Genomic DNA, 20,494 nt, shown 5'->3' with positions numbered 1-20,494 from the left:
AATACAGGGAACAATAACTGAATACCTTCAAGTTCTCAGGGAAAGTTTCTTTCAAAGAGTAATTTGAGTTAGGAAATAGTGAAGCAGAACACTAAATTAATTCCTTGGGAACACCTGGTTACTCTGCCCTTCTAGTGACTAAGGGTGACCTCTTGTCTCCACATCTTGCATATATGAATGGAGGGGTGAAAGACTAGTCGTCTAAAGGCAGCCCCAGAGCTGGGCTGTAGCTAAGACCCACTGCTGGTTGAATTTTCTGGCACTACCAGTTTGGGGAGTGGAGGTCAGAGAAAACTGAAGGACAGGAAGCAATTAAGTCCTGAATTTCCTTATTCGCATCTACACAGCCAAAGCCCATTAGGATTGTGGAAAGGCTCTACCTTCCCTCTACAAGTGTGACCGCAAGAAGCCATCCTTGAACTCCATGTAAGTTTAATGAGGTAAAAGCAGGCAGCTTACTTCCACCACTTTATTTGAAAATCCTTAGTGATTTAACATCATGGTTCTTTTCTTGTGCAGGTAGCTAATGAGGCCTAGAGTTGCCACCAGGCCTGCTAAGGCACCCACAGCCACCACAGTCTTAAAAGCAACATATCCGGCAGCCCCGTGCCCTTTCGAGTCCACAGCATCTGGGAAGGAAGCAGACATTCAAGTCTTAAGATCATTTAAATCAAAAGGCCTAAGTCAAAGCCTGAGGGTCCCCAGAGAAGTGAGATTAAGCCTCAAAGGATTCATTTGGGAAGCTTACAACCTGGAATATAGTCTACTCTTTGAGCCAAGCTCCTCCTCTCTCTGCTCTGCTCCCGCGGCTGTTCCCACTTCCTACTTGCTTTTATTAATCTAAAATCAGATGAGTCGACACCAGGAAAGAACCTGTTTCAGCCTATTTAACATTATGGCACTAATAGAGATGGTCCTGAGTGCATGATTTCTTGCAGGTTGTTACGGATTTAAGACAGCTTACTTTCAAATTGTAGGCCTGGGATGAAGATATGGGATATTAACAGGAACACAATCTAGTACAGACTGAAGTTTGGCAGTAGTAAGGTACATGCCTTCTGACCTAATAGTTTCACTTCTAGAAAGATATCCCCCGGGGGCGCCTGTGTGTTTCAGTCGGTTAAGGGTCTGACTCTTGGTTTTGGCTCAGGCTGTGATCTCAGGGTTTTGAGTTTGAGCCCCCAAGTTGGGCTCCGTGCTCAGCCAAAGTCTGCTTGAGATTCTCTCCCCCCAATCTCCCTGCCCCTCCAGTTTGTGTTCTAAAATCTTAAAAAAAAAAAAAAAAAAAAAAAAAAATCCCGAATTTGTGTAGTAGGCTAAGATTTAAGAGCATTCTACTGTGGCATTAGTGACAAAACTGGAAGTAACTAGATACCCGAGAATGAGGACTGTGGCTAAGATAGAGCCACGTAGATGGAATCCGATATAGCTATTAGCAGTGAGGTAGTTCTCCGTACAGATTAAGTGGTTCTAACAAGTTAAAAAAAACATACAGCAAGTAGGTAGAACATACGAGGATTCCACTTGCGTTAAAAGATTTTTTTTTTAAAGAGGGATTTTTGGATGAGTACACAAGAGACTTAAAGGTATGGCTAGGAAGAGAGACTTCTTGTTTTATTACTTAGGATTACTGTAGGCATGTAGTATTTGTGCATAGTTAAATTTAAACATAAATCTAAGATCTTGAGTCCAGGAAGTACCCTAGGCTTTAAATCCATACCTCTGAGTGAAGAGCCATCTGACAACAGGAGGATGGGTCCTGGGAGACTTACTATCATTTTCTCTTCAGTGGCACCTGTGGCTGGGGACAGAAAACGGAGTTAGTGTCTGACCTCTGGAATAGTGACCAGTGGAGAGAGGTGTGTCGATGGACTTCTTAGAGCACATCTCCGCCGAGTCCCCGGCTCTATGTGGGTTTTCCCCACCTTTGCAGGAGAGGGCATATACTTTACTGTAAAAACAGGATAAACTCTCCAAGAATATCCCAAGAAGATTAAGTTCCCAGTTCACCTAGACTCCACCATAGTAACTTTTCAGAGTCACCTCTGCAAAAGATCAGGCTCCAGTCCATGTGCAAAACCAAACTTGCCCATAGTCTGATCAAGAACTTGCCATCTCAGCCTTATCATATAGGCAGGGTGGACTGGGCTGAGAAGGTTTCTTGGAACATGTGAAGAGTCCTAACGAAGCCCTCAATTCTTTTTTATTTTATGTGAACTCTACACCACACATGGGGCTCAAACCCACCAGTCCAAGATCAAGAGTCATAGTCTCTACTGACTGAGCCAGCCAGGTACCCCACAGCCCTCATTCTTAAAGCTTCCAATTCTGAAAGGATAAGGCTTGCTTTGAGGACTCACAGTAACAAGGACTTGAAATTTTTACCTCGCCGCTGTCTGGATGACACAGGGCAAGTCACAGAACACAGAGGGGAATCAGGAGAGAGTTGATTGCAGATTAACGCACTGCAGTGGAAGTAGACCTGGAAATAGAACAAGAGTGAAGTAGAACCGATGCACTCACATTCAACCTGTCCCGGGTGGCTTAATTGCTTACCAGGCTAGAGAGCACTTGGGCCTCTGATACAAAGGCAAAGGTCTTCACATCAAACCTCTGATAGTGATTAGGATATGTCACGGAGGAACCAACCGGATGGAAAGTGGTTCTGTAGTTGTCCAGGTTGTATTCACAGCTGGGAGGCACACACAAAGGAAGAACATCAACCACATTATCCACCCTCCCCCCAGCCCCCTGCCCCAAGTTTGACTCAACACTTGCCCAAATTCATCCATATATATTCTAACACCATCCAAACTGTTCTACCTTCTACCTGTGCCTTTTATTTAATATACTTTCTGACGTGGCCTATCCAACAATATCAAGTCATGAGTTATACATGCCAGTTCTATTTTTCTAGCCTATAGTAATACAATTTAAGTATCTATTTGTTCGCCAGCTAAACCCATCAGGAGCTACTAAAGTGCTGTATGTAGTTCTTCTCACTGGCTTAATTCTTCCTACTCATCTGAGTACCTAGTATGTCCCAGGCAGTTAGTATAGGTCCGTGACAAAGGTAGAGAACTCCTGCTACTTTATCTCCTTGATGACAGTTGAAGATGATAGCTATAAGGAAAATTGCATGTTAGGTGGGGCTACACATAATCCTGGCACAGTAGTGTACCTGGAGTTTAAGGGCTTAGCAACAGATTACAACAGCTTCAAGGAAGGTAATGTGCAATTTCCATCCAGGTGCAAATACCTGCAGGCAGAGCTCCCAGGACAAATATCAATTCATGAGTGTGTGTAGTTACAACTTAATAGCATTATGGTCTTCAGGCTCGAGTCAGATAGGCTTTCAAATCCCACCATTTACTAAATATTACTTTGGGCTAGTTATTTAAGCAGCAAGCATGGGTTTCTTCATGAAGTGAGGTGGCTAGTATATTTCACAGAGTGGTGAGGTTCAAATAATGCATGTGGAGTACATAGCACCATGCCTGGCACGTGGTAGAATAGGAACTGGAGATCTATTCTCTCCAGATCAAGAGTGTTGGAGCCAGACATCCTTGGGGAGGATCCGATTCTTTTAAGTTCAAGGGTAAGAGGAAAGCATGAATCATGCTATTGGACTAAGGACTGGTTACTAATGAACACAAAGATCAGGGCCTTTGTGACAGAGTGCTCTTCTGAAACCCAAGAGGGTTTTAGCTCCTCTTGTCAATTTTGTTTCTAAAAGTGTTTTAGTTTTTGTTTGTTTTTTTTTTTAAATAATCTTTACCCCTAACATGGGGCTCAAACTTACAACCCCAAGATCAAGAGTCACATGCTCTACTGACTGAGCCAGCCAGGTGCCCCTTCACTGACAATTTTTGATTAACTGAGCTACCTTATGGGTTGAGAATACATACCCATCCATGATAATATTCCACTGGGGGAGTGAGTCTGGGTCCATGGTGGGTGTTGCCCAGCAATCATCTAAGACCAGCTTGATGTTGGGGTCGGCCCTATTAAGGACTCTTAGTTCCAGGTAAATTGGTTGGCGGAGGTATCTCACCACGGGGTACTCCCTGTCCCCATAAGGTCGAAGGTAGGATTTATCTGAAATGGAATGGAAACATCCTCACTACTCAAGTTGTTGATGGTGGCAGTAGGAGCTAAAGCATCACTAGTGCTCCATTAGTCTGGCAGCATCAGAAAGTCCAGGCAAGATTTCCCTGAAAGTCTTTAAGCAGGATTTCTTAGGTTGTGAGGTCTCACCTGGGTAGGTTTGAAGGCTCAAGGCAAGTGGACCTGGCCTCACTGAGGCCATTGGAGGAGGAAGACTTTGGACATCGGTCTTTATTAGCAGGTCATCTCTGCTGTAATGGCACTTCACAGTCATTCTGTAACAAATGGGGGGAGGGGTGAGGTGGTAAGATGAATTTTAGGTTAGAAGATGGCTTTAATTTAATGTGGAGCTTAAGTAGCAATTGCATCACACCTGAATTCACTATCTCTGGAAATTGTGCGTGGAGGGAGATCCGCCCAGAGAGCATGTATTTCATTTTCATAAATGACTTTGTCATCCTTGAACTTAAAATTAGAGAAAGGTTAGAAGTGGGTGACCAGTGATCTTACAGTCCAGTCTTAACACCTCGCAGTCTGCTGGCACTCACCTTATATCTTGTTCCGCATCCGTTCAGGGGGATGTGAAACAGTGTCAGCCCTTGAGATGGAACCTTGAAGGTAGGTCGGCAGGACGAGTCTCCCACCCTGAGGGTATCCAAGTTTAGAGCTGGTTTTGTTTGGTGGCTGTAGACCTTGACATCCATAAATCCATCCTGGGTGCACAGGTCACCTATAACTAGATGGTGGTAAGAGTTTAAAGAAACATGTCTGCCATGTTAATGGTCATCTACCAACCTTCAAGTATGGATGAAGAGACCTGTAAGAAAACCCTGAGGGGCTAAAGTGAGTTGAGGGTCAGATTATGGCTTCGAGTGTAATGCCTTGTGTCATTATGTCCCTTCTTACAAGACTCACAAATCCTGAGTGGTTTGGGGAAGGGAATGGGGGGTGGGAGGATAGTTGATGATGGAACTAATTTTTCCCATTGGCTTGACTGGATACAGGTTAAGTAAGAAGCACAGGGGCAGAGCCAAGACTGAAAAAATACCTACTCCATGTCCTTGAGGAATCTGTAGGCATTTGGGGGCAGTCTTTTAAACTTTTGTAGTCCTTCTAGTTACAGGTTGGAATCAATCTTATTTAGGTGGTGGGCTCAGGCTCCTAATGCAGAACATATCCAGGCTACTTAAACATGGATCCGTTATAGCGAGATCTACCCGTATGTATATTTTGAAGGTGTTTTCTTCGGGCTCTGTTTTAGCAGCTACATGGAGATTTCTGATCTGATCAGTTTCCTCAGAGTATAAGTAAAACAGGGTCTGAACCTCTGTTTTCCCATATACACAAGAACTAAGGGACAAAATGTTTCTTACCTATAGAAACTGGTGACTCACAGACACACTCGGGATAAACCACCATGGAAACAGTCTCCAGTTTAAAGGCAAAGGTCAGCTTGAGTGAAGCTAAGTAGAACTGATTGGGTAGGCATTTTTCAGAGAACTGAAATGAGACAAGAATTTCGATTAGCAGCCACAGCCCCGGGGGCCCAGAATAGCCCACAGTGAGGCAGGAAGTTAGTATACTATATACCTATAGGGCACGCTCCAGAATTGATCAGGTTTCCCTTTAAACCAGAACAAGAGAGAGCCTATCACTTCTCCAGATCAGGATGCTGTCCTAGGCAGGAAATTTATTGCTTTAAACCCATGCCCGGAAACCCCCAGCTCTGCATGCTCTTTGTACTAGACACTAAAGCCTGATCCAAAGATCCGATTCCAAAGAGCCGAGTCCTCTGCCAAGCCAGGTCTGAGTAAAAAGGACTCTACAAATGTTGTCAGATGTTATTGCAAAACACACATACCCCGACATAAGATTACTCTGCTGTCCCTGGCAATTGCATCTGTCAAGAATTCACTTAGGCAAAGTGATCAACTGAGGCCTTTCCAAGTTTGAATCCATTATATGGACAGTTAGAATTTATGGTCAAGTCATCAGCTGTATCCTAAAGACTGTGCTTCAAGCCAGGCTTCCATAAATCTCAGTGGTTCATGATAGGAACATACTTTCATTTTGAGAAGAGTTTTGCTGAAGTGCAATCTCAAGCCCTTGGATTCTTCCTTCTCGATCCCATGGTCGTGCAGCTGGCTTACGGCAAAGTTCCTGTTTTCAAAGCTCACAGATGTTAACTTCCCAGGAAACTCTGGTATGGTGAGCGTCACGTGTGTGGCATTACAGGTCACGGGATCTAGAAGGAATGGCCGACACAATGCCTATGATCAGCTTTCGTCCCCGCAACAGTGTCTCCCACAACTGGAGCTGCCCTTTCCTAGGGCCTTACCTGACAAACAAAGCATTTGTGTTGTTAAGATGAGCTTCTGCCCGAGAGATTCTTGTATCAATTTCACAGGTGCTGTGTAGAGGTGACTGTTACCTTGCTGAGGGTGGGGTGGAGGGAGAAACATTTTTAAAGACAACCGTTTACTTGAATTTCTAACCAATGCTAGAAGAATTGTCAGGGCAAACATATTCTCAAGTATCGGGCACTATTTTGGCCTGAGTAGAATTTAAGCATTTTGTCCAGGTACTGTTCATCAGGTGTTACGATTACAAGATTTTAGAACCAGAACACCTGGCAAGTTAACGTTGTCTAATGGTAGGACCTGTAGGTGATTTCTAGGCAGATGTGAGCAAAAGCTGTGGTAACAGCACTCAGAAAAGGTTTACAGGACTCTGCGTGCAGTTTATACTCAATGTGTAACAGGACTGTTCTTGTTAAAATGGCTGACATGTAAGCTTGCTTAGGTGCCAGGACCTGTTCATTAACTCATTAATTTCATGTCTTGATTGTTGGCCCCAAAAGCACCAATTCTTACAGGAGAACCATATTATAGGAAAATGATAAAACAGAACACCTTAATTCATAGAAGACTTTAGTACCACCCTCTAGCATATTATAGAATGATTATACATCAACGGGAAGAACGGATCTGTTTTGTTCACCCTTGTATCTTTAGTCCTCAGTGCAGGGCTTAGCACATGGCAGGCATTAAGATACCTGTGAAATCAATTGTATCTCAGTTCATTTGAAGACATGGTTGAGAGGACACTTGGACTTAGAAACACTGGTCTGTGCTTGGGTGGTGGTACAAGAAGATTCACACCTACCACGTAGTGAGTCACTCCAGTGGCACTGAATGACATTTGGATGCTTAGCTTGTTCTTATCAAAGAAGAAATTATATCCTTGTGTCATGGCCTCCTTAAAAGTCAGAGTTTGGACTTTTACACCATCACTAACCTCCATGATCCATCTCAGAGTCTTGGGTCCCTAAAGACAGAAGTTTCATTTACAGGGCTGGTGCTCACCTTAACCCTAAGACTATTTGTCATTTTAATATTTTATTTTTTATTTATTTATTTTTAATATTTTGTCAGAGAGAGAGAGAGCACACACAAGCAGGGGGAACCGCAGGCAGAGGGAGAAGGAGGCTCCCCGCTGAGCAAGGAGCCCGATGCAGGACTTGATCCCAGGACTCTGGGATCATGACCTGAGCCGAAGGCAGACGCTTAACCAACTGAGCCACCCAGACATCCCATATTCAATATTTTAAGTCAGGATTGAAGTTAGGTTACCTTTACTATAAACTAAAGGTTACTTAGGTCTGTAATTTAAAAAGTTACTTCCATACCGCATTTTCATCAGCCATGCCAGGAATAACATTAAAGGTAAACTGGAAGAAAAGAAACCATGATGTGAGGCTTTGAATTGGAGGAGCAAGTTTCTGAAATCACGCTACCTGACAGTATGTGCAAAACGCCCAGAGGAACTGCTGTGTAGTTCTTACACCAAAAGGCCTGGTTGTGGCATATACTAAGAAAAGGCACAGGCCCAGTCATGAAAACTAGCTGTGCCCTTAGGTATCATTTCATCTCTGAGCTTCTGATGCCATAAGGCAATTGGAAGATCTAAGCTCCCTTCCAGTTTTAAGTTAAGACAATGGATTCTTAGATGCACATTTTTTACCTTTGTCCATAGGAATCAAGATTTAGGTCAAGCCATGCAGTTCTATCATTGTTATAACAAAGTATGAATATATTTTATTTGTCCATTATCAATATTAGTTATGTTAGACTACAAAATTCCTTAATATGTGAATGGAATGTTTTGCTTTTTTACTATATCCTATCATCTGGCATAGAACCTGGGGCATGAGAGCTATTCAGTTTGTCAAATGATTATTAATGTGATTGCAGCTACCAATGGAATCTTTTCTACTGCTAGGTATGATGTGCTGAGCACTATATATACCTTCTCAGTTCTCAGTGCCACCTATGAGATTATTTCCCCCTATTTTGGACTTGGAAACAAAGGCTCAGTGTGGTTAAGAAATCAATCCAAAGCCACTCAACAAATTAGTAGTGAATACAGGATTGTAATCCTGATCCTGTTCCTAACCCCAGCTCTGTGTAGACCACCACATTTCCCCTACAGTAGCCATGAGAAGCAGTCAGCCTGCTTCACTCACAGACATGGAATCCTTTGTGCAGATAGTGGATCCTGCATGCTCATGGGTTTCTTCTGCTTGCACAACTGGACAGCTGATCGGATATATGAAAGCCGTATGTCTCGAAGCAGTACTGTTGTCTGTGAGACTGATGGTCACCTGGTGCTGGCCAAACTGTGTGTAAATGGCATGGTAAGAAGAGTTAAGTGCTGGGACCTCTGTGGGAAAAGCAATTCCATAATAACATTGGACCCAGCTGAATGGCAAAATTCTTGAGGTTACCAGTACCACAGGTTCTGGAAGGACCTCATTCCTCTATCAACAGACTCTACAGCTAACCCTTTTAGATATCCCAGGAAGACTCCTGCTTTGGCAGCAAATAGCTCCTTGAGCTTCAGGGACTGGAGTTCTATTTGAGTTCTTCTTGACATTTACCTTTGTCTGAATATCATGGTTCTGGCTAATTTAGGGCCTCTACCCAAGTCATTCAAACATGTATTGAGTACCTATGTAGCAGCCATTGTTCTGGGTGCTGGGCAGAGCCAACTTTGGTATTTCCCTTGGTTTAGGGAACTTATAGTTTTAAGGGACAGCCACCCCTTTTCTCTAAAATATTAATCTTAGGCTTTTTTTAGGCCACATATTATTTCTAGCATATATTTTTATTTTAAATCCTTTAAAACCTAACCATTCTGAGCTCAAGGACCATCACACACATGCACACGTGCATACCATGGGCTGCATGGGGCCATCCACAGGTTTTAGTTTGCAGACCACTGTTCTACAGGAAAGCAACTCTAAGCTCTCTAAAAGGTGGTAAGGGCTATTTGAGAAAGGAAAAAATTACTGAAGATCTGCACCGTGGAATTAGATGAAGTGGCCAGTTAAACAAACAGATTTCTACCATGTACCTCAGACCTAAGTCATGAACTAAATGAACTAAGTCTATACTTTCCAAATTCCTCAAGTGATTCTTTGCACACTACAAGCTTGAGAACTGCTTGGCGGGTTTCTTTTTACTGCTCCCAATAACCCCGATTAGGCAGTACTGTTGCTTGGCAATAGAGAAAACCCTATTGCTCAGCTGCTGCTTGCCTTCCCACACCTGTTTTTATACCCTAGCAGCTCTGTTTGCCAGCACCAAAATAGCCTTCCATTTCCCATGGAGGTTACAGATCAAAAATAGCTCATTTTGAGCATTTGTTGTATCTTGTTGCTGTGACAAGTTCTTCATCTGCATCTTATCATTCATCTTTAGATACCCTTTGGAGAGGGTACCATAATCCCCCTTTTCCAGCGAACAAGCAAAGGCTTAGAAAGGTTAGCTCTCTTGCTAGAGATCTCAACTAGATAGTGGTAAGGCCAGGACTCCCACCAAGGCCCCAACTTCAGGGTTTCTCAACCTCAGCATTATTGGCATTTAAAGGGGGCCGCCCTGTACAACGTAGGCTATTTAGCAGCAACTTCAGCTTGTATAGACAGCCCCCACTCCAGCTGTGGCAGCCAATAAGGTCTTTAAAAGGTCTCCAAACATTGCCAAATATCCCCTGGGCAGACAAAACAGAAAGCAAAAACAAAACAAAAAGAAAAACAAACAAACAAAAAACACAACAAAAAACAACCAACCACCACCACCAGGCACATTAACCACCCCTGGTTGAGAATAAATGCTCTACCCTCAAGCCTATATCCTTAGCTAGTAGGGTTACTAGTAGTAACTACTAGGATACTACCTCCCAAATCACTCCTCAAAGCGATTACTTACTACTCTCCTGGCACAGGTCTCAAATGGGGCCATCAGGGTGAGTTTTTCTGGGTCCAGGATAGAAGTGCAGTTCAACAATTCAAAACTAAAGGGATCTACAGAAGTCAGAGCAAAGGGCCAAAAAGTACATTTCAGTGACAAAGTAAACCAAAGCTACATAGCCAAGACTGCCAATCCATTTCGAAGCTACTTCAAATCATTTCCCTTTTTATTGTCCCATGTGGGTGATATAACCCAAGCTTTGAGAGATGCTGTGATTTGCAACTAAAAATTTCCCAGGGGATTCTGAGATAAGACAAGTTTCTAAGGAAAGACAAGGTCTTCCATTCTTGGTGGCATCATGCAAATCAGGGACCCCTAGGGCATCATGGGGATTGGGTGCAAGTTGCTCCCGAGTATGTATTCTGTTCACCTGAAAAATGGGGCTAGCCTTGAGCCAAGGGCTTTCTACTAAGACTAAGATAAGAATATACACATTACCTACCCACCACAGACGCATGCCATTTTTTGGTGCCCAGATTCCTTGGAAATTCCACTACCATTCTATTTTCATAGCAAATGACAGTACCTGAAGAGCAAAGGAAGCATTTAGGGTATCTCTGAGCTGCAGGAGGCAGGATTCCTACAGAAGTATGGAGGCACCTCTTCTCCAATAGGCATCAAGGAAGGATACCATTTGAGAGAGGCAAAGCTTGACCCCCACCCTCAAGGAGCTCACAGATTGGTGGAAAACGATATAACTACTGTGCAAGAAGCTATAAGAAAGGTCCCAATTAAATGCCTGGGGCTTTCTGAAGTTCTAGTCTAGGTTTAACCATGCATACAGGGACCAGGCTAGAACCTTGACAGTGAAGCTGATGGAGGTGGGTCTATACTAAGTCTATACTTTCCATAGTATGGAAAGGTCTGTGAAGAATTGGAGAACAAATGTTCTGTCTAAAGACTTTTCAACTTGAAGTTTAAAAAAAATGCCCTAAGTGGAGCACCTGGCTGGCTCAGTCGGGAGAGCATGCGAGACTCTTGGTCTTAGGGTCATGAGTTCGAGCCCCACATTGAGTGTAGAGATTACTTAAACTTCAAATAAAATGCCCCACATAAGCCAAAGGACACTTTTTAAAGGCTAAATTCTACCTATAATCTGCTACTCTACATCCTCTCGCTCAGGTGAAAGTTTGAAAAGCTCTTATAAGTGGAACAGCTCCAATTTTGTCTGTTATGCTGATGCTTTCCTTAAGCACGAGTTTGTATTTGAAAATGATTGCTCCTGAAGATGGGCGCTTAGCATTGTGTTTTGCTGTTCTTTGGATACCATAACGCTTGAGCAATGAGGGAGTAGAAAGTAGTACAGGTGTTTTGCAAGATCTTTTGTTTAGCTAGTATAGCAAGCCCTAGGTAAGCAATGGAAAAATCTATTGACTTGGTCAAGGTAAGAAAGGGGGTGAGTGGAGATTGTCTGAGCCACGTTTAGGTTTCCTGGCTATCTAGTTGCAACCTGTTTTAGAGATGCTAAGGGCATTTCCCCTCCCCCAACAGGCATACCTGGGAAGGCAGGATTCCCCAATTGAATAACACCTATTGAGTTCACTGAAGTCACAAGGATGAAGAATAAAGAAAGTGACCTGTAGGTGCTAAAAGGGGATTGGAGAGAGTTAAGGAGGAATGAATTTCAGCAGATAAGACCATTGTGTCCCCTCCCTCTGCTGCCAGGATTACTCACCTCCAATCTGCACTAAACCAGCTTGAGGGACTCCCACCATCTCCTTTCTGTCTGCACGCCATGGCCAAATGTATCACCAAATCAATCAGGTAGGTGGGTGGGCGCCTCTGTGCTTTTTTTTTTATAGCAGAAAACAGGATGTGACCCTGCCCTTTCCCATTGGAGACACCTGAGTCTTCCCCAGCCCTCCCAGCTGAGAGGGGGGGATTTGGGACAGGAGAGGCTTTCTGGAAGGCCTGAAGGAAGCATAGTTCTGCCTTTTCTGACACTTGCATTTCTGTTATTCTACCAGGTGCTCCGCGGGCCTGCCATGAAACCAGAGTTCCCTGAAATTGGCTCCAGGTGAATGAATTGGTGTTTTTCTCCATAACACTGGGCAAAATTAGTTTCTCTGGGCGAAGTATTTACAACTCCAATGTAGAGAGAAAGAAGGCGGTGGGTTTCATTGAGGAGAGAATCTCTCTTGTTCGTATCACCTTTCCTTTATGTAACCCCTAGCCTTCGGGCTATGGTGGACATTACCCTGGCAATATGCATGCAGTACCTTTACAGAAAATAGATGATATATTATTTCCCCCAAGTATAAACTTTAAGCGTACTGCAAAAAATGCAGACAATTACAGAAGGATATAGAGAAAAGGAAAAAAGTCACCTGTAATCTTGCCACTGCTAATATTTAGATATGTAACTTTACGGACTTTTTATACAAACACCACACACACTTAAAACCAACAACCTGGGATCAAAGTTTAAGTTCTGTTTCGTAACCTGCTTTTACTATTTTACATGTCATGGACATTTTCTATATCAAACATAAAGATCTCCATTACCATTTTTAAGGTTGCCTCATGTTCAATGTCTAGACAAATCAGTGTTTAACTGTTCCTAATGATAGACATTACAAAAGCTTCCAATTTTTCATCATCATAAACCATAATATGATGGACATTCTTGTATATTTCCCTGCTTAACCCTTGGGATGAATTCCTGGAGGTAGAAATTCTGGGTCAAAGAGAGTAGTGATCTAAATAAGAATGTCATATTATGTACCAGTTGGGAGTTTACACATGGGGAAACTGAGGCAAAGCAACTTGCCCCAGCCTGTTGGCAACTGACTGTCAGAGACATGTTGAGAACTCAGATTTTCTAAGGCCCAATCAACATATCTTTTCAGCATCTCTCACTGCAGTTTGAGACACCTAGATGTCTGCAACCCATGTTCTTTTTTTTAATTTAATTTTATTATGTTATGTTAGTAACCATACAATACATCATTAGTTTTTGATGTAGTGATCCACGATTCATTGTTTTCGTATAACACCCAGTGCTCCATGCAGTACGTGCCCTCCTTAATACCCATGTTCTATTAATAGGTGATTAGTGTTCAAATTCTGTGCAAGTCATGGGGTCACATTTGCAATTATTGATTTATGTGTTGTCTTTGTGGTGTAACCCTAGGAGTAATTTCCACTCCCTGTTACAGGTGTCTGAAATACAATTGTAGGTTAGAGTAGTATTTCCCCAACTTCCTTGATTAAAACATCACATGGGGCTCTCATTAACAGCACAAATTCCTGGGTCTCACCCAAAAGCTGTGGAATCAGGCTCTCCAGGGGAGGGTCCTGAGTGGATGTATTGTTTAACAAGCACCACAGGTGAGTCTTAAGGTCAAGGAAATTTGGCAAATACCTGGAGGGAGGGAGGCAAGAAAATGAGTGGTTGCTAGCAGTTAACTTCTTCGTGGGAATTAACCCATTATGTTATATGGAATTGGGGAGCTGGAGCAAAAGTCAGGACAAGCAAGTCTCTGGGAGTAGAGATGGTGACAGGGTTTAGATTCTGAGCAGAGGCACGATAGCAATAGTTACTCCTTTCCTCTGAAGTATAGTTTCCAAAAAGTGAAACCTTTTCTGCAGATGTGAAGGTATTCTACCATGATGGGTTAAGGCTGTGATGGGAAGGCAGGAGAGGATGGAGTGTGGGGGGAAGATTCAGAGAGACCTGGTAAGAAGGTGGTGAGAGAGGCAATAGGCTGATGTGTTGCTCCACCTTCTGAGGCCCTGCCCCCAAGCTCTCTTCCCCCCTGGCCCCCATACTGTGCTTTTTCTCTAGAGTGTTAGGTCTTGCCTTAGAAAGGGTAGCTCTGGTCTCAGCCCCAAATTGGGGGTTCTGTGAGACTAAGGGGCAGCACAAAAGCCCTGAGCAGGAGGCATAGAGAGAAGGAGGACCACTGTGGGTGCTGGTGAAGGTGGTGAGCACACCAGAGACTAATTTCATTAGCGCACTTTGCTAATCACTACAAGGTATTCCCTCTGTCTGAATGGGTCTCTCCCAGAGGGTCCTGAGGTGACTTAACCGCTTGCTAATCACCAGGCATTTCTTGAAGGGAATTTTAGGTTGTTATGCACAAGAACAAGGCAGTGTTGTTGTCTTATTTGGGCAGGTGCCCTCCTTACTTCTGAAAACAGTTCTTATAAGCAACAGTTTACGATTCTTAAATTCCAAGCTTCTTATTTTCTACAATATAAACATATTAATTGAAGACAACCTAAATGTTATCATCAGGAGATGGTTAGATCAACTATGAATATCTTCAGATACTGAAATGAATCTGTGGATTCAGGTGGATCTGTGGATGCTGATATTGAAGATGTCCACAATGAAATTGGAGTTTTAGAGGTGTATGATTAATATGTTTTCATATTTTACTTAAAAAAAAGAGAAAAAAACTACGTGTATGTCTGTATATTTATGTGTCTGTGCATGGGTATATAAATGTGTATTTGCATTGAAAATCCAGGAAGGCATTTCCAGAGAGCTAACCATGTTACCCAGGGGAGGAGACCGTGCAGGTAATCAGGCAGTCCAGCCAGTCAGGCTATGCTTGCCATTTACAACTGTTGTCGGTTGTGATTGATTTGTGCTCTCGTTCTACTACTGGTTGTAAATATATGTACTATATCATCTGTAGGAATAGGGAGGTGGGAAACTCCTGTTTTTCTGACTTTATTTTTTTCTGTATTGATTGAATTGTCTTGGTGATAATATAACAATTAAAATAAAGTGATAACAGCAGTAACAGTAGATCTGAGTTGTATTTAAGTGATCAGTGTAAGCCATAGGATCAAAGGCTCATGGGTTCAAACTTCCTGGTATAAAGGTATTACACTCAAGTGAGTGGATTTGGCTCATGAGGCTTCTAAAGTCCATATCCCTATTGTAAAATGAAGAAATGATGCCTAAGAGGTTTGGTAACTTGCTCAAGATCATATAGAAAGTTAGCAGCAGAGCTCCAGTGATAAACTAGGTCCTGATGTCCATTCCCAAGCTCTTTCTAATTCGTTATGATTTTCTCTTTCTCTTTCTGTCTCTCTTTGTCTTTCTGTGTGTGTGTGTGTGTATGAGGGGGTGTTTTAAAACTCCGTGCTTCTCTTGCAGTTTCAGTTAGCTTTAGAAGAACAAGATGGCATTAATTAGAATTTAGCAGTGTAAGATAAATAAGAAGTGTAGAAACTTCTACCAGCTATGCTAATACAGCTTAAAATAGCTTTCAAATGTCAGATATGAATTTAACTTGGGAAAATAAGTTAGACTGTGTCAATGAGAATGTTCTTGAACATCATATGGTAGTTCCTTCAACAGTGTAACTATACAGTGTTAATGTCATTTTCCCCTTTGGTTCTTTAGACAGATCCAAGTTGAATAAGCCTCCTGATAGTCATGGGCTCAGAAAGAACTAGGACAAAGGCATATGAAGCTTCATCGACCTGTAAATATAAAGATAGGGAAGCTTAGGGAAATGGATGACAGAGAAGGCTCAGAAGTTCTAAATAAAAATCCATTTGCATACAAGTATAAACACAGTTTACTCCATAGGTAGTAGCTAGGGCAGTGGTTACCACAGAAATAGAGAAAAGATTTCTTTAGCAATGCAGCGTATTCCTTTTAGTTGATATTAAAATTCTGAAGCTGATGTGGAGATCTGTTGGAAAAGTCACAATCTTCCACCTCTTCCTGTACTCCCATCCCTTACAATATGTTTTGAGGTCAGCTTATTTTTTATTTTTATTTTTATTATTATTTTATTATTTTTTTAATTTTTATTTACTTATTTTTTTAAAGATTTTATTTATTTATTTGACAGAGAGAGAGAGACAGTGAGACAGGGAACACAAGCAGGGGGAGTGGGAGAGGGAGAAGCAGGCTTCCCGTGGAGCAGGGAGCCCAATGCGGGGCTCGATCCCAGGACCCTGGGATCATGACCCGAGCTGAAGGCAGACGCTTAATGACTGAGCCACCCAGGCGCCCCTTGAGGTCAGCTTCTTCCCTGTGCCCTTCATTCCCCCTTGAATCTGGCTGGTTTGACCAACTGAATGTGGTGGAAATGGCAATATGCCAGTTCTGAGCCTCGCTCTTTGGAGGTTTTTGTATTTAGAGGTAGAGCCTCTAATTTAACTTAAACTGAGATCATTAGGGTGGGCCATAATGCAGTATGACTGGTGTCCTTAGAAGAAGAGGAAATTTGGACAGAGACCTACACCGAAGAAAGACAATGTGAAGACACAGGGAGAAGATAGCCATCTACAAGGGAAGGAGAGCCACCCAGAACAGTCCCCCACAGCCCTCAGAAGGACCCAACCCTGCTGACACTTTGATTTCAGATTTCTAACTTCCAGAACTATAAGAAAAAAATTCTGTTGGCTAAGCCACCCAGTTTGAGGCACTTTGTTGTGGTAGCCCACTGGAAGACAAATACATATTCTCAGATTGAAATACAACTCTGTGTGACTATAAAATATGTACTCTTTTTACTGTACCATGGTAAGGGATAGGACCAAAAAACCCAAGTCCTAGTTGTTGTTGTTACTGAGGAGAAAAATGCAGAGGAAAGAGAAGTTTCAAGAAAATGCAGTAATTATACATCTATGATTGACCTAAAGAAGGCTTCCCCTACTACTGCTTCTACTCTACTTCTGCTTCTATTTCCAGTAGGATGACTACTAATTTACATTCATTGAGTAATGATTACACACCACACCACTATGTGAAGTATTTTACAACTACTAACTCTAGTTACTTGCAACAACCCTGTAAATAATCTGTAAATAATATTACGTGCAATAACTCTGTGGAGTTTTCTCTTCATTTTACTGGTGAGGAAATTGAAGCTCAGAAGTAATCTGCCAAAATTAATGACGGAATCTAATTTCTGGTTTAGTGTCCATCAGTTTCTAACTTAAGAATCTGTGTTCTTAACCATTACTGTATTAGAGTTTTGTTTCAACACGAGGCATGGTGTTCACATTTGCCTGGTTTCCAGTCCAACTATCAGCTTTGAGAGAGTTGAATGGTTTTGATGGTATTTGATGATCTGCTAACGGGTGCTATAACATACCTCCCTTGTGGTAAATTCTGCCATCTTGAAACAAAATGGCAGCTAATACAGGTTTTCCAGTGATCATTGTTCTTGCAATTTTTGTAAGAACTTAAGCTTTGGGTAAGGATTCAGGTCGTATGATTTTATTGATTGACGTCTTCAATTCACAGAGCCAGTAATTAAATAGAGAGGGGAAAAGGCAAAAAGAAAAAGAAAATTTGTCTAGCTAACAGCCAGTTGATTGAAATGTAGAATTTAGATTCATGGTCCCTGCTTAGACTATCCAGCATTCACATTTTAAAGAATTTGTTTTTGGAAACCTTTATAAAACTCTCCACTGTTACAATGTAATGCCATCTGGGATTTAGCATTTATAAAATGTGCAGTTAAGAGATGCCAAGAGATTCCTCATGCAAACCAGATGGTACAATAACAGCTCTGTCTGTTTTTCTGGCAGAGAAACGGGGCTTTGAATGGCTTGAAACTTATGTGAATAAATTAAGCCCAATCAATACTTCAGGGACATTACAATTTCAATAGTCGACTTACCCACCAAATATTTTCATAAATGTTTTCATTTGGAGAAGAAAAAAACCAAAAGGGCAGACAATGGTTCCTTTGATCGCCTCATGTTTGTATTTAACAATGTTTCTAAGAAAAATACCACCAATGACCTTCAACGTGGGAAAGAAAGTTTCTCCGTATTTTAAGAGTGATGTATGTGTTTAAATGAGAAGCAGGGTTGTTCAATCTCTTTTGAATAGGAAAAATCCACATCAAATATGTTGAAGAGTTTTATTGCTGTGCTGAAGAGGAAAAAATACATGTGTAAGTGACATTTTCTGGATAATGGACTTGAAAATGTCTTTACCTCAACAGGTAGGTTTCTCACAAACCCAAGTTCAGCACATAAAGTCGTGTATTAATGATTCCTCTTATGACCTTGCTTAATTCCTTTAAGTTTTCTGTGTAACAACAGGACTTTTGTAATCCCTTTTAATTTTTTTCACTTTCTGTTATTGCTTTTATTTTCATTAAAATTCATAATAAGATGCTCATTAGCTGAAGTAATCTTGTTAAAAGCAAACGTTTTGCTTAGATCTTTTCTTTTTCCTTATTAGGTGAAAATGTGCTTCCCTACCATACAAGTGAATTTCCTCTGTAATTAGGCATGAATAGCTTTGAAGAACAAATACAGGCTGCTTTTGTGAAAACCAGATCTCTTGAGGTTTAGGGGGCAATCTCATTAATAAAAATATGTGTTTCTGGATTGCACAAGCCATTGAATTTCTTTCCCAATTAGCAGTGAATGGTTTTTCAGAACAAAGGAGAAGTTTGGTTTCCACTTTGCTGGCATTGGTTTTCCTTGGGGTAGACTGGAGGTACCAACTACCACTAATATTTGTTCCTTCCATCTCTCTCCCTGGGCAAAGGAACACACAGGACTCTGTTTTATAGATAAGTCAGAATCCTAGGTAAATTCTCTATTCAAGGGCTACTTCCTCTTAGCCAGGATTGGACTCCAGGGTAGACAGGACAACTGTTTACAACACTCAGCTGTCAGGTAGCTGGGCGGTGGCAGGAGAGGCTGTAAAATTATAAACACAACAATGAAGAGTGGACAATGCCTTTGCTTTGCATGGAGGACGAGATCCATTAGTGAGAGACTCTCCAAGTGCTTTCCCTCGGGGCCCAATTATCCCTGTTTTCTGTGGGTCATTGGCAAAATGAAGTGTTTGGGTCAACGGGCCTCTCAAAAGTGAAATAGTTAAATGCTTGAAATGTCAGGTATTAATACGTGAGTTTTTAAGAAAACAAAGGAGGAAAGAAAGCCTACTCCCTTTGAACCTAAGTGGCAGCCAGAGGGACATAGAAGTCACTAGCTGGATGTTTCTCTAAAGTTATACTAATATGGCAGGAGTATAGGCAGGTGGGGGAAGGGCAGGTTTGGTTACAAGAGAAAGTTGATGAGGGCCTTGACTTGCTCGGTAATAGAACAATTGAGGAGAAGGTCATGGACATTTAAGTCTGACCCTTAAGTCTCTCCACCAGTGTGTAGGGCAGATATTCTTCTCTGACCTTCAAAGAGCCCAGCAGCATCCTGTCGGAATAGACTCACCTACTTATTTCCACAAGGCCAATTACTATCAAAACATGAAGTCACAAGCCACAGTTGCCCCACAATTCTCCAGACCCCTCATGAGCAGTTAGTGTCTAAATTATATGCAAATCTGTCTTATTTTCATTAGTCTCTTCCCTCACCATCTTCTACCAATTTTGTTTCCTTTGTACTTTGAGAAGTACAGTAGAAAATAAGAAAAATTACTAAGTTTTACTTCTCTCTCTCTCTGCTCCCTTAGCCACAATCACATGGCTTCTTTCCATTTGTAAAACCATACTTTACAGTTTGTAAGGAATTTTAGCTCATTCACCTTTACTATTATAAGCTTAGATGATGATATGATCATGAGCAATATTCCCCGATTTTATCCACAAAGAAATGGAGATTCAAGTAGATGCTGTAAGTTCTTCTATATCAAATGGACTTCAGGTCTTCTCGGTCCAACCCTCTTTTGTCAACCTCATCTTGAGGGAATGGGTTAAGGAGGATCTTCAAGTTTGGGATTTATTTCTGCTTTACCTCCCCTTCCCAACCCATTCTTTTTCTTTTCTTTTTTTTTTTTTATTATGTTATGTTAATCACCATACATTACATCATTAGTTTTTGATGTAGTGTTCCATGGTTCATTGTGTATAACACCCAGTGCTCCATGCAGAACGTGCCCTCTTTAATACCCATCACCAGGCTAACCCATCCCCCCACCCCCCTCCCCTCTAGAACCCTCAGTTTGTTTCTCAGAGTCCATAGTCTCTCATGGTTTGTCTCCCCCTCCGATTTCCCCCCCTTCATTCTTCCCCTCCTGCCAACCCATTCTTTTGAAGAAGAAGTTTTTCCAAGGAAATGCCAAAGGGTGCCAGGAGATTTATCATTAAAAAAAAAAAAAGAAAAGCTCAGATGTCTTA

General features: G+C 41.9%; 3 protein-coding genes across 10 annotated transcripts in view; 2 read left to right on the top strand and 1 right to left on the bottom strand.

Annotated features, from left to right (window-relative positions):
• LDAF1 (lipid droplet assembly factor 1) overlaps positions 1–20,494 on the top strand; it is a 53,717-nt gene that overhangs the window by 30,857 nt on the left and 2,366 nt on the right. The window contains exon 5 of one of the 2 annotated variants that reach the window (XM_078074711.1): positions 12,386–12,435. In XM_078074711.1, the coding sequence (XP_077930837.1) occupies positions 12,386–12,407 (22 nt within the window). In that variant the 3' untranslated portion in view covers positions 12,408–12,435. Of the gene's footprint in view, positions 1–12,385; positions 15,169–20,494 lie in introns of those variants that run through there. The other variant, XM_078074712.1, reaches the window with a different exon arrangement.
• Positions 484–20,494, bottom strand: part of ZP2 (zona pellucida glycoprotein 2) — a 27,853-nt gene continuing 7,842 nt past the window's right edge. The window contains exons 2-19 of one of the 6 annotated variants that reach the window (XM_078074707.1): positions 14,450–14,610; positions 11,916–12,004; positions 10,861–10,944; positions 10,377–10,471; positions 8,633–8,785; positions 7,796–7,837; positions 7,273–7,434; positions 6,446–6,542; positions 6,171–6,352; positions 5,481–5,607; positions 4,656–4,843; positions 4,481–4,572; positions 4,258–4,382; positions 3,909–4,098; positions 2,557–2,692; positions 2,386–2,482; positions 1,721–1,801; positions 484–629 (exon numbers count right to left, since the gene is read on the bottom strand). In XM_078074707.1, the coding sequence (XP_077930833.1) occupies positions 484–629; positions 1,721–1,801; positions 2,386–2,482; positions 2,557–2,692; positions 3,909–4,098; positions 4,258–4,382; positions 4,481–4,572; positions 4,656–4,843; positions 5,481–5,607; positions 6,171–6,352; positions 6,446–6,542; positions 7,273–7,434; positions 7,796–7,837; positions 8,633–8,785; positions 10,377–10,471; positions 10,861–10,918 (1,971 nt within the window). In that variant the 5' untranslated portion in view covers positions 10,919–10,944; positions 11,916–12,004; positions 14,450–14,610. Of the gene's footprint in view, positions 630–1,720; positions 1,802–2,385; positions 2,483–2,556; positions 2,693–3,908; positions 4,099–4,257; positions 4,383–4,480; positions 4,573–4,655; positions 4,844–5,480; positions 5,608–6,170; positions 6,353–6,445; positions 6,543–7,272; positions 7,435–7,795; positions 7,838–8,632; positions 8,786–10,376; positions 10,472–10,860; positions 10,945–11,915; positions 12,005–12,093; positions 12,156–14,449; positions 14,611–20,494 lie in introns of those variants that run through there. The other 5 variants (XM_036087512.2, XM_036087478.2, XM_078074706.1 and 2 more) reach the window with 5 other exon arrangements.
• The window catches only part of ANKS4B (ankyrin repeat and sterile alpha motif domain containing 4B), a 22,254-nt gene continuing 12,748 nt past the window's right edge, over positions 10,989–20,494 (top strand). Inside the window, exons 1-2 of one of the 2 annotated variants that reach the window (XM_036087585.2) lie at positions 10,989–12,182; positions 12,386–12,435. The gene's annotated coding sequence lies outside the window, so the exon portion shown is untranslated. Of the gene's footprint in view, positions 12,183–12,385; positions 12,436–20,494 lie in introns of those variants that run through there. The other variant, XM_036087605.2, reaches the window with a different exon arrangement.

Source organism: Halichoerus grypus, chromosome 6, assembly GCF_964656455.1.
Source record: "Halichoerus grypus chromosome 6, mHalGry1.hap1.1, whole genome shotgun sequence".
Classification (NCBI taxonomy): domain Eukaryota; kingdom Metazoa; phylum Chordata; class Mammalia; order Carnivora; family Phocidae; genus Halichoerus; species Halichoerus grypus.
This window is presented reverse-complemented; position numbering and strand designations above follow the sequence as displayed.